Raw genomic sequence first — 14,841 nt, forward strand, 5'->3', positions numbered from 1 at the left:
CAGGAGATTCTTTACCAGCTGAGCTACCAGGGAAGCCCAAAATAACCTCTATTATGGCTAATTACAAAACAGCAAATGAAATCATGATTTTGACAATTAGGTTTATTTAGGCAGGTTTATTTTGGTTGCAATGATTTATTTTCATTCATGCACACATAACTCATATTTTTAAATTTTAAGTTCTAATTAAAGGATCATATAACTGATTTTTAACACTAGCTAAAATGGAAGAAGGGGCCAGGCACCAACAGGGATGTTTGATATCCTGACTCCTAAGACTCAATAGGTCAGCTGACCCTACATCAGGTAGGGTAATGCCCTACATCTCGATAGATTTATCCTGAAGTATGGCTTCTAATACAAACTTTAAGGTTCCTTTTAGTATTTATGTGAAATGTCGAACTGGTTTTTGTCATTTCTTGGGTGACATCAGGCCTTGTCTCTCTGCTTCAGCGGACACCCCTGTGATCTCGGAAGAGAAAGGGCCGTGTTACCGACTGGTCAGCTCCGGAAGGCAGTGTATGCACCCTCTGTCTGTCCACCTCACCAAACAGCTCTGCTGTTGTAGTGTGGGCAAGGCCTGGGGCCCGCACTGTGAGAAATGCCCCCTTCCAGGCACAGGTAAGACGCGCCCCGGCATGTGCTCGTTCACTCCCGGCCACACAGGATGGTTTGGACAGCATGGGTTCTTTGTGGTTTCTGACTTTAAATCAGTTATTAGTAATACAATGTGTTTTTATCCTTTTGAACAGACCATGAATGTACGAGGTTGAATCAGTGGAAAAAATTACATGCAAAGAGCTTTTCCCATTTGTGTGTAACATTAGACTTCCTTTTGGATGTGAAGAAAAGCCATTGCTTTTTATTCCTGGTTGCTGTCCCTAGTTTCTGCTGTTTAAAAGTGTGGAGACCCCGGAAGGCCGTGTGGGGCTTGCACTTTTCTGATCAGTGGCTGTTCACTGCCTGCATGGTCACTAGACCTGCTGTAGGTTAACTCTTTTAACTCATGTATTGAATGGGTGCCTGTCAGGTTCTATTAAGAACATCATGCTTGATTTCTCCAGGTGGAAATGGAGAAAACTGTATTCACAATTGAATTTATGCCATGAAAATTCATAACTCAAGGGCAGGTCCTCCTATAAACTTCTGGATGGGAACTGAATATAAGAAGTGATGATTCTTTATCCTTCAGCTGAGTATATAATTGCCTAATGCTCTGAAAGCATAAATTTATCTAAGTGCCTTACGTATCCCAAGGCATCACCAACTTCTCAAGCAGGGTCAAGTAGAGTTTAATGGAAGAGAAAGAAACATACCTGCAAATACTGGGCATAATATTATATATATTTAAAAATATATATATAAAGAGTGGTGTACCTATTTCGCTGACATGGGGTGGGCATAAGACGTCTACCTGGTTTCTTATTTGATAAGGTGGTTCCCATCTATGGAAGTGCGTTCACTCTCAGAGAGACATTTAATGTCTTACACCTATAACTTGCACTGTTTCAGACAAGTTTTAAATATAAATGTAATGATCACAAGCCACTTTGGTTGTTGCCTAGGATCATAAAGAACTGGTGAGGCAGAGATAGTATAATGTTGATGATGTTTTGGTATACTGTATGACTTGAGACATCTCCAGAAGGCCCTAGTAGCCTCCTGAGGAGTCTGATCTGCTCAGTATTAAAAAGTAATAATCAGTGAAATTAATGATCTTGATAATTCACAGACCCATTTCTCTTTAAGTTCCATTTTGATAGCTTTTATAGCCCTTACATGAAGCATAAATCAAGAAAGTGAATGTAACACCGGAAGATTTTCCCATAAAGTAGAGTCACTAAGTTTGAAAATAATATTAAAGATAAAACTTGGACACTTAACCAATTTTTGATTATAAGATGATTTTCATGAAAGTAATGTTTACTTATTTCATGTACCTAAAGTATTTGATAGAAAAACTTTTTTAGAAACTTCTGTTCTTTCACATGAAAATTGTATTTCATAGTTGAACATAAAAATGAGGTTCTACCATTTAATGTGTGATCCTTAGAAAAACAGTATTTTAGCATGCTTTAAGGAGTATTTTAGAGTTCTATTTTTACTGAGAACTAATTTTAGGTCCAGAACATTCATAGGAGATCTCTTGTTCAGTGGAAGTGACTTATTTTACTTTCAGTTTTAAAGGTAGAAATGAAGGAGTTGACTGTAAGCCCTTTGCTGTCTGCGTTTGGTAACTTGCCTCCAATACCAACACCAAAGAGATTAGGTGGACTTTTCCTCCTCAGGCCACACATGGCCTTGCCTCCCTTGTCTTCCCCTTGACTTATTCCTGGTGATTATGCAATGAAGGTTAGGAAATCACATGTGCCCGGCTGATATTTTTTAAGTGTACAAAACCACTTTCCTGGCAGGAATAGCAGTTATAGGATACAGAATATCTCCTTGTCCTCACGATAATTCAACCAGTTGGTTGTGGTCTGGCTTTTGCTCACTTGTCACTCCTCCCCTTGAAAATAACTACGTTCTAACTTGGTGTGTCCGTTTCCCTTCATTTCTACCTGTCATCTCTTTAGCATGTGTCTTTGGCTTCATTTTCACCATCCTGAGAGTATTTCTTCAAAACCACTTGCCCTTTTCAATCCTTCTTAACCAACCTCTGCATATCAGCTGATACTCCCCACCCTGGTTTCTTCATCTTTGGTTTCTTCAATGGGAATCAAATTAGGATGATTTCAGTACCTCATTTCCCTCAATAGTGACTGCTTTTTCTTTTTTAACCTTCTTGCTAGTCATTTAATTTAGACGTTACTAAGTTCCTGGTTAATAGTTAATGAAATTAGACCAAAGCAAGAGTGAAAAGTCTGATTTCTACTGATGTTATACCCTCCTCCGATATATATATATATAATCTATATAGTATGTTCTGTACCTAAAAATCTCATGTATTACATATATTTTATGTGTAATACATAGTGTGATAAAGAATATGAAATATAAAATATATGTATACTATCTCTTAATTTGTTTCTGATATATATAATTTGATATATAAAATATATGCTCTCTCTATATAAGATTCTGATTGTGTAAGATAAGGAATTAACAGATGGAGAAATGTTTACTAGAAGAATTGAGTTTTTTCCTGTAAATATGCAAGTTTGAGAGAAATTCGAGCATTTTGCATCTGTTCTTTAAGTTTTTAAATGTAACTATAAATTAGTGATGGTTTATTAAGCAATATTCATCATGCTGTTTTCCTCTGTATAAGTTTGCACTTTTAGATTTTTAAAAGGAATATTTTCCCATCCCAAATCTAGCTGCTTTTAAGGAAATCTGTCCTGGTGGAATGGGTTATACGGTTTCTGGCGTTCATAGACGCAGGCCAATCCATCACCATGTAGGTAAAGGACCTGTATTTGTCAAGCCAAAGAACACTCAACCTGTTGCTAAAAGTACTCATCCTCCACCTCTCCCAGCCAAGGAAGAACCAGTGGAGGCCCTGACCTTCTCCCGGGAACAGGGGCCAGGAGCGGTGGAGCCAGAAGGTGAGAGTGGAAACGGATCATGGAGCTAGCCTTCTGTCTTGTGTGTCTTTGGTTTCCCTGTATGTAACTTCTACAACAGGGGCTTTCAGCCTCGGCACTATTGACAGTTTGGGGTGGATAATTCTCTGATATGAGGGGCTGCTCTGTGCATTATAGGGTGTTTAGCAACATCCCTAACCTCTAACCTCTAGTGCCAGTAGCACCCTCCCCCTCCTGATTGTTACAACCAAAAAGATGTCCAGATATCACTAAATGTCCCCTGGGGGAAGAATTACCCCTGATTGAGAACCACTGCTCCAGAACAATTGTGACAGCATTCCATGATAATCTAATGACATTGTCTTATGTTTGGGGGCTACTTTTTCTTGCTATTTACTCCTGGATAGTGGTTTAGATTTTTCAGGGAATAGCCAGAATTTGCTTCTGTATCTAGAGAGCTGTTTAATAAATATGTGTTTACTTTAAAAAGTGGAATCCACAGGCTTGAAGCATCAACTCAGCTTCCATGAAATAGTTTCACAGGCAGTCAGGGATAATGGGCAGCAAAATGAAGGAAGATAGGGTCCTTGAAAGGGATTTTGGAGAGAGTTCACCTAGTGAAGTCCTTTGATTTGCATTTTGAGAACTGGAGACATAGAGCAACTGACCTGCAAATGTCATACGAAGAGCATGTGATAAAACCAAGGAACACATTTTTCCCAGGAGGTGGTTAAGGCCTTCTTCTCCAGAAGGAGACTAGAGACAGTTGGTTCTGTTTCAGAAAGAAGGATTATCTATCTTTGTCTCTTCATAGAAGCCAGCATGTCCAATACTTTGAATATCTTTTTCACCACAGAAGTGCTCACCCCAGATAGGATGAACAAAAATCATAACTTTGTGTGGGATAGGTATTGGCTTTCATAAAGCTTCTGTTGGTCTTTCAGACTTGGATCTTGGATGGGAGTTCAGGGTGTGCATTTATGGATTTTGTGAGGAGAGAAGGGGCTCAAGCTAGATGAGGCATTGGGAGCATGGCAAGGAAGAGAGGTCTCTCTTCAGGGCTCTGAACCTTCATGTGCTGTAGCCCAGTTAAGTTGCTCTTGGACTTGCTGCACTTCTCCTTGGTTAGGCAGATGAGGCAGGACCTCATCTAAGATCGACACTGCTGGCCACTTGGTTCCTGGACAGTTGGCCAGGTGTTTGCAATTCCTCCTCCTCTTCATAAGCAGCAGAAAATGGGCTGTGGTCCAGATTCTGCCTCAAGAGTTTCTTGGTGGTGGGTTAGACAGGCTAGAAAGTTTATTGACTTTTTCTAACCACAAGAATGTTGCAGCAGTGGTAGCAATCTGGTACCCTGATTGTGTTTAGGAGTAATGCATCTACCATATCTTATACTAATGTTTATGGAGATGTTGACGCATGAGCAGAATCCCTGTGATTATTGATCTAAGTTTTGAGGACTAATTCTACAACTGATTTTTGAAGTGTTTCAAATGGAAAGGCATAATCACTACCACCACCACCCTATAATAATGTTGGTGATTGTGTAATCTGTGATTTGTTCAACATAGTGATGCTAATTGCTCATTGAATCTTGCTGGCTTGTGATTTTTTTTTTTTGTAATCTTGTTAGAATATCTTTCTGAAAATGCTCACAGGGCTTCATTAAAGATCAGTGTGCACCAAGAATGCAGCACCCTTTCTTAGGTCTCTTACTGAAACAGGGGCATTTATTTTTTTTTTTAACATTGATATCAGAAAGCATTTCAAACATTGTTTATTATATTAAGGATAACTGTAATGAAAATGTTCCTTTTCTAAGGCATGGAAAGTGCTACAAAATTGTGAGTAGGCATGAGACAATGAATCAGGAAGTGTTGCCTCCTATGACTTTAATAGTTAGTGAGTTGGAAAGAACTGCATCTCATCTACTGCTGATCTCCTGCAATTGAGGAATGACATACAGTTTTCCCCTGTCAGTCATGTGTAAAATGCTCCAAAATGGTAGTTGACTATAATTCTGCACTTGATTTAGTTTGATTCTTAATCCTTTTGGAGACTGAACTTTTGTTGCTTTTTATTTTTTTATTTTTATTTTTTTGTTGCTTTTTAAAAATTGAACTATTATGTAGTAAACTGTCTTGAGTTGTACTAATGTTCTTCTTTCTTTTTTGGTTTTAGTGGCAACTGTACCTCCTGAGAAGGTAATTTATTCATTGTTTGCAAGTCTTCTTTTGTTACCTTCATAATGATTCTCTTCTAGATTATGTGTGATTTTTTAAGACTTAAATATAGTAACATGTCTATTATACATCATTTCACTTAAGGAAATATATTGAATAACAGCCATTCATTCAATAAACATTTATTGAGTGCCTGCTATATGACTGGCGCTATGCTGAATATTAGGGAAATAGTAGAAACCAAATCAGATGAATCTGCTTGTTCTCATGGAACTTAAATCTGGGGAGATGAAAATGATGGGCCTGATGGACTATGAGGTACCATTTCACGCCAGTCAGAATGGCTGCGATCCAAAAGTCTATAAGCAATAAATGCTGGAGAGGGTGTGGAGAAAAGGGAACCCTCTTACACTGTTGGTGGGAATGCAAACTAGTACAGCCACTATGGAGAACAGTGTGGAGATTCCTTAAAAAACTGGAAATAGAACTGCCTTATGATCCAGCAATCCCACTGCGGGGCATACACACTGAGGAAACCAGAATTGAAAGAGACACATGTACCCCAATGTTCATCGCAGCACTGTTTATAATAGCCAGGACATGGAAGCAACCTAGATGTCCATCAGCAGATGAATGGATAAGAAAGCGGTGGTACATATACACAATGGAGTATTACTCAGCCATTAAAAAGAATACATTTGAACCAGTTCTAATGAGGTGGATGAAACTGGAGCCTATTATACAGAGTGAAGTAAGCCAGAAAGAAAAACACCAATACAGTATACTAATGCATATATATAGAATTTAGAAAGATGGTAACAATAACCCTGTGTACGAGACAGCAAAAGAGACACTGATGTATAGAACAGTCTTTTGGACTCTGTGGGAGAGGGAGAGGGTGGGGAGATTTGGGAGAATGGCATTGAAATACGTATAGTATCATATATGGAATGAGTTGCCAGTCCAGGTTCGATGCACGATACTGGATGCTTGGGGCTGGTGCACTGGGACGACCCAGAGGGAGGGTATGGGGAGGCAGGAGGGAGGAGGGTTCAGGATGGGGAACACATGTATACCTGTGGTGGATTCATTTTGATATTTGGCAAAACCAATACAATATTGTAAAGTTTAAAAATAAAATAAAATTAAAAAAAAAAAAAAGGCTACTATTAAAAAAAAAAAAAACAACACTAAAAGATAGTTACCCCTGTCGGAGGGGAGAAGGAAATTCAGTATTTTGCTTTATAGCTTTCATATAACTTGAAGTTTTTAAAATAGTTTACTTTTGTAATTTATAAAAGATGAATTATAAATATTAAAAAAATGCTCTAAAAAAAAAAAAAGAAAGAAAATGATGGGCCTCATGGGAATCAGGGACTTAAGTGAAATTCAGAGAGTTAGTTTATGGCCTGGAACATCTATGGAAAGAAAGGTTCTGACATGTTTATGTAATTGTGTTATTCCAGAATTCATATATATACTGAGTGATGTACTTCTCACTTCAACTAAAATTTGATATGCATGTTTGACTTAAACTGGAGTATGAGCAGAACTTACCCTTGAAATTGATAATCAAGTACTGGGATATTGCTTCCTTAAAATTTTAGAGAAATTTTAATCTTTCATTTTGGGGGGCCATGAAATGGGACACTGAATTGTGAGATTTGTTAGTAGAAAATATTGGCATTTGCTGAAGCTCTGTCCTGTTTATATAATATTGTTCCTTGTCTGAAGATTTATTGGTAACATGAAAATTAGGTAATTATTGTATGTTTGTACATTTGTGTAGTGTTCATTCTCTCGTAAGAATGCAGTATTAGGCTTTAGATGGGGACATAGACCTCTGTAAAATATTATAAATAGTTTTAAAAATCTTTAGTTTATAAGTATGGGGATAGAATAACACAAACATTAAAAGTGCTGACAGAATCCAGGAAAAAAGGAATGATTTTAGAGTGATAGCATCCAGTAAGGAAAAATGTTTTTATACTGACCCCCAAAAGAAGTACAAGAGATTTGCATATTTTACACGGATAATTTGCCGCTCTTGGAGAGCATCTCTAAAGATCAGTGACGTACGGTAGTTTGCAATTTTGTTGATTTTGAATTTAGTTCTGGTTTGTAAGTGGGAGGACTCCTTTAGCACATGAGTGGTCCAGCCAGCTCCCTGACAACCTCATCTTATCTGATTTTCTTCTCCTCTGTTTATGGTTGAGTTTGTGAAACTTTCATAAAGACTCGGAAAGAGGGCCCGAAAATTTTCTTGTGTATGTTCGGAGAGGAGGCAGTGGGGAAAATGCAGCCGTGGACTTCATGGTCTTGACTTTCTGTGGAGATCTCATGTTCTTAAAGATCAATGAAGAGAAAGCAGGGTGATCCACTGATGAGAAATCATGTGCACAAAGGTGAAGTCAAGGGTGGGGACAGCACGAGGTCATTGAGGGGAGCAGGAAAGACTCAGAGAACTTGGGAGGTGCTCCGGAAGGCTTGGAATACCAAACTGCAGTTGTAGTCAGTGGGGAAATACTGGCCTCCTCAGCTGGACCCACTTGTCAAGTGGAGAAGTGGCATGGATCAGGAAGTAGGAAGTCCACCGCCCCATGCTCCTGGGTAGTGGGGGAGGGAGGGGACAAGTCTGGGATCCTGTCTGTAAGCTGCAGGAGTTGATTGACACCTGGTTATGGTCCACTCCTTGGTAGCATTTACCTTGGGCTGCAGGGGATGGGGTGTAGTTGAGCCTGATTGGCATCACCTTTCAATGGGTAATAGGTGGAGGAGCCTGGTAGGCTGCAGACCATGGGGTCGAGAAGAGTCGGTCGGACACGACTGAGCGACTTCCTTTTCACTTTTCCCTTTCATGCATTGGAGAAGGAAATGGCAACCCACTCCAGTGTTCTTGCCTGGAGAATCCCAGGGACGGGGGAGCCTGATGGGCCGCCGTCTATGGGGTCACACAGAGTCGGACATGACTGAAGCGACTTAGCAGCAGCAGCAGCAGCAGCAGCAGTCTGTATTCTTAAGAAGAGGGGGAAATGTGAAGGGGAAAGTAGTAAGTGCTCTGTGTTTCTAGAAGAAGCAACACAATGGGATTAACTGAGATGGGGGAAGAGGAAGCTTGAGAGGCCGATTAGACGATGACTATGAACTGAGAATGAGAGTGAGTGCAGATGAAGGTAGTGGGGGGCTGTGGATGTGGAAAAAGATGAACCAATATAAGGAATAGTGGAAATAGGCAGGGCTTGGAATGAGGAATGAAAAGTGACTTTAAACCTGGACAGATCAATGACTGTGGCATTCACAGAGATGAAGAAGTTGGAATCAGAGCCCGGATGTTTTCAGGAAGAGATGGGTTTGAGAGATTTGTAGAATATCTAAATGGAGTTACCCTGTAAGCACTAATGCCTTCAAAATTGGGCCTTTGAGGTACTCAGGCAGGATATCTATTTTATTAAGAGCAGAAAAGGTGATAAGTAAAGAAAGCTAGGAGAGAAGGTTTTTCTTTAACATCTTACAGAAAAATTTGAACGAACTTTTTGGCCAACCCAATAAAAGTTAGAACTGGACATGGAAAAAACAGACTGGTTCCAAATAGGAAAAGGAGTACATCAAGGCTGGATATTGTCACTGTGCTTATTTAATTTATATGCAGCGTACATCATGAGAAACGCTGGGCTGGAAGAAGCACAAGCTGGAATCAAGATTGCGGAGAGAAATATCAATAACCTCAGATATGCAGATGACCCCATGCTTATGGCACAAAGTGAAGAAGAACTAAAGAGCCTCTTGATAAAAGTGAAAGAGGAGAGTGAAAAAGTTGGCTTAAAGCTCAACATTCAGAAAACAAGGATCATGGCATCTGGTCCCATCACTTCATGGCAGATAGATGGGGAAACAGTGGAAACAGTGTCAGACTATTTTTGGGGGCTCCAAAATCACTGCAGATGGTGACTGCAGCCATGAAATTAAAAGACGCTTACTCCTTGGAAGGAAAGTTATGACCAACCTAGATAGCATATTAAAAAGCGGAGACATTACTTTGCCAACAAAGGTCCATCTAGTCAAGGCTATGGTTTTTCCAGTAGTCATGTATGGATGTGAGAGTTGGACTATAAAGCAAGCTGAGCACTGAAGAATTGATGCTTTTGAACTGTAGTGTTGGAGAAGACTCTTGAGAGTCCCTTGGACTGCAAGGAGATCCTATCCTAAAGGAGATCTGTCCTGAGTGTTCATTGGAAGGACTGATGTTGAAGCTGCAACTCCAATACTTTGGCCACCTGATGCGAAGAGCTGACTCATTGGAAAAGACCTTGATGCTGGGAAAGATTGAAGGCGGGAGGAGAAGGGGATGACAGAGGATGAGATGGTTAGATGGAATCACCGACTCAATGGACAAGAGTTTGTGTAGACTCTGGAATTTGGTGATAGACAGGGAGGCCTGGCATGCTGCAGTTCATGGGGTCACAAAGAGTCAGACGTGACTGACATGTCGGACTGGAACTGAACTGAATAAAAGGGAGAGGCCAGGGGAGTGAGTTTTCTGGAAGATGATGGTGATTAAAGTGAGGGAAGGAGTGTGTAGGATAACCTGATGAATACTTTTACAGGAGTGGTGACATGAGTGCCCTGGCCCCACACGGATGTGGGCAAGGTCACAGACCTTTACCTAGCCTGATGGTTCAGTCTACAGGAGTCCTGACAGGAGCTGTAACTGGAAACTGAGTCCTGGGTATGAGTCTGTGGTTCAGGAGATAAGAGTGGGCAAAAGGATGTGTGGGGAAATCCCTGGTCTCCTCCAAGTCCCTAATTTTCTGTTGCTGTTCAACTACCAGCATTCTGAGAGGTGGAGATGGAAAGTAATTGGCAGACTTACCATACTTTAGTGTCTCGTGTGTTCTTTCTTATGACACACCTGTATCCATTTTTAATCTGCAGGATATGGCTGGTCATTTTATTTGGGCAGAAGCCACATGTGAATGAGGTGACGGCTTATTTTAGTTCTTCTCTGGGATTAGTTTTGCCTTGTTCCAGACCAAACATGGGCCTCTGAGCCAAGGCATTTGTTTAAAATGTCTAAGAGACCTTTTGCTTTGGGCCTCTGGGAAATGGGTGAGGGTGTGAGCACGGATCAGCACTGCTAGGAAAACTTAAGGGCTTGGTATAGTAGCACATCAATAGTACGTTTAAAAAATTTTTTTTACACAGTTGCACAAGTTGTGTAATATCCTATGATATTTGTTGCCTAAGAGTAGAATTAATGAAATAAAAATAGTAATATGTAGAAACTAAAAATTCCTACTCTCAGTTCTCTTTTTTTTTCTCCCCCTTTTAATACAACCATCCAGGAAATACCTTCATTGGATCAAGAGAAAACCAGACTTGAGCCTGGTCAACCCCAGCTCTCTCCAGGCATTTCAACCATTCATCTGCATCCACAGTTTCCAGGTAGCCTGTGTTGATTTGTGGAGTTTGTTTGTAAGAGTACCCAGAATAAGAGAGTAAGATGAAGATTGTTGAGTGTCTCTGGTTTTAAAGTTTTAGTCATGAGAATTCCTAAGTGAAGTGAAATGTGAAATACACTTATGTATATTAATAACCTCATATAATGTTAGTGTAAGTATGGTACAGTCGATCCTTCTTTATCCATGGTTTTACTTTCTGCGGTCAGCTACAGCCCAAAAATATTAAATGGAAAATTCCAGAAGTAAACAATTCATACGTTTTAAATTGTGCATTGTTCTGAGTAGCATGATGAAATCTAGCGCCATCCTGCCCAGGACGTGAATCATCCTTTTGTCCAGTATCCATGTTCTATATGCTTCCTGCCCACTAGTATAGGAAAAGCACAGTATATATGGGATTTGATACTATCTGCAGTTTCAGACATCCACTGAGGGTCTTAGAACATATGCTCCATGGATAAAGGGAGACTACTGTATTATAAGTGTTATAATGATAAAATTTTTTCACTATTTTCTGTGGTCAGAAGTAGTATATATTATTAGAACATCATTGAGGGTTCATCATTTGACTTCCGAATTGCTCTCAGATATTGTCACTAAATGTGGAAAGCAGGGCTATAGGTTAATATCATGACCTTTAGGGACCTATAGCTGCTCTTAATATCCAAGAATTAACCGTGGTATGTTGTTAGACTAAATTTTGCTTACATTTTGAAATGGGATCTCAATGCATATAACAGGCTTTAATTTTCATTTTATTCTCTCCCTCCTCATATAGTAGTGATTGAAAAAACATCACCTCCTATGCCTGTGGAAGTAGCTCCTGAAGCTTCAACATCAAGCGCCAGCCAAGTCATTGCACCTACTCAAGTAACAGGTAGGCACAGTATTGATATTGCAGAGTCTGTGGAGGAGGCAGGGATGTGAACATTTTAAATGTAAAGTCAAAATTGTATCACATATATAAGATCGCTCATGGCAGAGTTAGTCATAAGAGCAAATATTTGGAAATAATCTAAATATTTTTGAAGTAGGAATATGTTTAAATAAGTTATGGCACATATGCAGTAGAATATCACACAGCTGTTAATGTTTTAAAAGTAATGTCACAGGAGATGCTTATAGGATGGTATTAAGAAATACAGAACACAGTGATTCCAATTTTATCTTTTAAATGTTTATAAACACAGAAAAAAAAAGTTCATTGAAGTATTTAACCATCCTCAGTTAATAGGATCATGGATAAGCTTTCTGCTCTTCAATATATTTTTTATATATTTTCAAAATTCTGGTTAATAAACATGTTATTTCAGCCATTAGTGAGAAATTATAAAGATTTATTATAATTTATAACCAACAGCTTAAAAGTTAATATCCTTAATGTATAGTGAGGTCTTATAAGTCAGCAATAAAAATACTAATAGAAAAATGAAATTAATATCATCAGATAATTCATAGGTAACATATCAAGAAACAGGTATGTAATAGGAAATTTCAACTTTACTAGTAGTCAAAGAAATGCAAATTAAAGTGAGAATTCTTTATTCTTATCAATGTAATATTTCATTTTTACTAGAGTGAAGTCAAGGCTCTCACACAATTACAGAAAGGAATATAAAGTAGTTCAACTTTCCTGGAAAGCACAAACTGGCAATATGTATCAAGAACTTTAAAAATGTTCAAGACTTTTAACTCAGTAATCCCACTTTAAGATAACTAGTATAAGGAAATAATGTCCCCCCATTACAAATAATGTAATGGTTTGTATAAATGGGCACTTACCACAGCACTGTGTATAATAGAGAAAAAATAGAAAAACCTAAATATTTAACTACAGGGAAATAGATAATTATATCTACATTGAAACATTATGCTACCACCAATTACTACAGTATTTTTGAAGAATTTTTAAAAATATACCAGAAAAATGGTCACAAGATATTGCTAAATACAAGACGAAGTATGTAAAGATGAAGGATAAAAAGTATTAAACCAATTATATAAAAAAAAAGACATACATTGAGAAAATGCTAGAAGAAAATACACCAGATCAGCAGTGGTTATTTTGGGAGTGGGGTCTGAGGGGTTTGGATGTTGTTTCACTGGATTTTTTTGTGTATTCCACATATTCTGATGTGGAAAAATATTTTTGTAGTCAGACAAAGTATCACTAAGGTGCATCATAATAGCATAAGTTCATGATACCATTGCAGGATGCGGTTGGCAGTGTATACAGGAGAAGCTAATAGAGGAATGTGCAGCCTCTCTCAGAGTTTTGCCTCTTAAGAAACATAACATTGCGTCATTTCAAACAGAAACATGCTTGGTTAGATGTATTAATTAGTTGGATCGTGGTGATCATTTCACAATGTATAGATATTAAAACGTCAAGTTGTACGCCGTTAAGTACATAACAGTTTTTATATGTTTTAAAACCAAAGCTTTGACCTATTTTCTCAAAACTGTGGATGCACTTTCTCTTAGACACTTGAATTGATACAGCAGACAGAAAAGTGGTTTTAAACCACTGCCCTGTCCTGAGGTGAAGTGCAGATAAGTAGTGCAGAGTCACGTCATGGACCCAGCAGTGTGTTCTCACCTGCTTCAGCTATACCCTCAAGGCACAGCTGCACCCAGAGTCATGGCCTTCCCATGTGAGTGCAAAGCAGCTGCTCTTTGGTTTTACTGTAAATAGTGAGCAGAGTGATACAGAAATGTTAACTATTCTAAGTAGTGGGTTGACTCAAATGAATTTTCTGGCCAAACCCTGTGTTTCTAGTGATAGAGTGAAATGCTAGTGATTTTTGTTTGTTTTTAATGGCTGTAGCTAAAATTGTTTTTCTCTGTTCTGAAGTTACAGCTGTATCTACTTATTTCATTAAACCCATTTATGAAAGACTGGGCTTCTCTGATGGCTCAGATGGTAAAAAAATCCACCTGCAATGAGAGAGAGCTGGGTTTGATCCCTGGGTTGGGGAAGATTCCCTGGAGGAGGGCATGGCAACCCACTCCAGTATTCTTGCCTGGAGAAAGCCCATGGACAGAGGAGCCTGGCGGACTGCAGTCCACGGGGTCGCAAAGAGTCAGACATGGCTGAGCGACAAAGCACAGCACATCAATGGCTGCTATGCAAGGCATACAAACATATAATGTACCGTTTGGTCAGCAAGTCTTCTCATTGTTTATATTTGCGTTAAAAAAGAAAATTGCAGTCTGTCGATGTGCTAGTTCTTTCAAGTACTCTATTTCTATTTTCCACTGTGAAGACACTGTCGTTTTGTGCCTTTTTAACGACGGCTGACTTAACAAACAGACTTCTTGCAGTTTAGCTTTGTAGAGGTTTGGCTAGATACACGCAGTTTGATCATTTAAATGCAGCCCTGTGAGGAATAACAAACTGCAGTTACTCAGCTTCAGTAAGTGAAGTGTGGAACTGTGGAACTGATTGAAAAAATGAAGGTAGTTGTGCTATATGAAGTTGTTAGAAGACAGCTTAATTTGAGTTTGGCAGAGATACAGGGCTAACATCTGCTATCACATGTTTGAAGCACAAATATTTCCTTCCAGGAAACAAGTGACATTGAAATTTTATTTTCACTCAGCATTTATAGGTGCTCTGACTTCCTATAGTAAAAGAATCTTTCTGAACCAATGCATGGGGAGAACATTTTA

The 14,841-nt window shown here is 39.0% G+C and overlaps 1 protein-coding gene across 13 annotated transcripts in view; it reads left to right on the top strand.

Annotated features, from left to right (window-relative positions):
• LTBP1 (latent transforming growth factor beta binding protein 1) overlaps nucleotides 1-14,841 on the top strand; it is a 456,789-nt gene that overhangs the window by 300,356 nt on the left and 141,592 nt on the right. For 4 of the 13 annotated variants that reach the window (XM_061432037.1, XM_061432039.1, XM_061432042.1 and 1 more), the window contains 5 exons: nucleotides 454-621; nucleotides 3,321-3,548; nucleotides 5,709-5,731; nucleotides 11,053-11,152; nucleotides 11,948-12,046. In XM_061432037.1, coding sequence (XP_061288021.1) covers nucleotides 454-621; nucleotides 3,321-3,548; nucleotides 5,709-5,731; nucleotides 11,053-11,152; nucleotides 11,948-12,046 — 618 coding nt within the window. The remainder of the gene's footprint in view (nucleotides 1-453; nucleotides 622-3,320; nucleotides 3,549-5,708; nucleotides 5,732-11,052; nucleotides 11,153-11,947; nucleotides 12,047-14,841) is intronic. The other 9 variants (XM_061432040.1, XM_061432043.1, XM_061432047.1 and 6 more) reach the window with 3 other exon arrangements.

This window comes from Bos javanicus, chromosome 11 (genome assembly GCF_032452875.1).
Source record: "Bos javanicus breed banteng chromosome 11, ARS-OSU_banteng_1.0, whole genome shotgun sequence".
Classification (NCBI taxonomy): domain Eukaryota; kingdom Metazoa; phylum Chordata; class Mammalia; order Artiodactyla; family Bovidae; genus Bos; species Bos javanicus.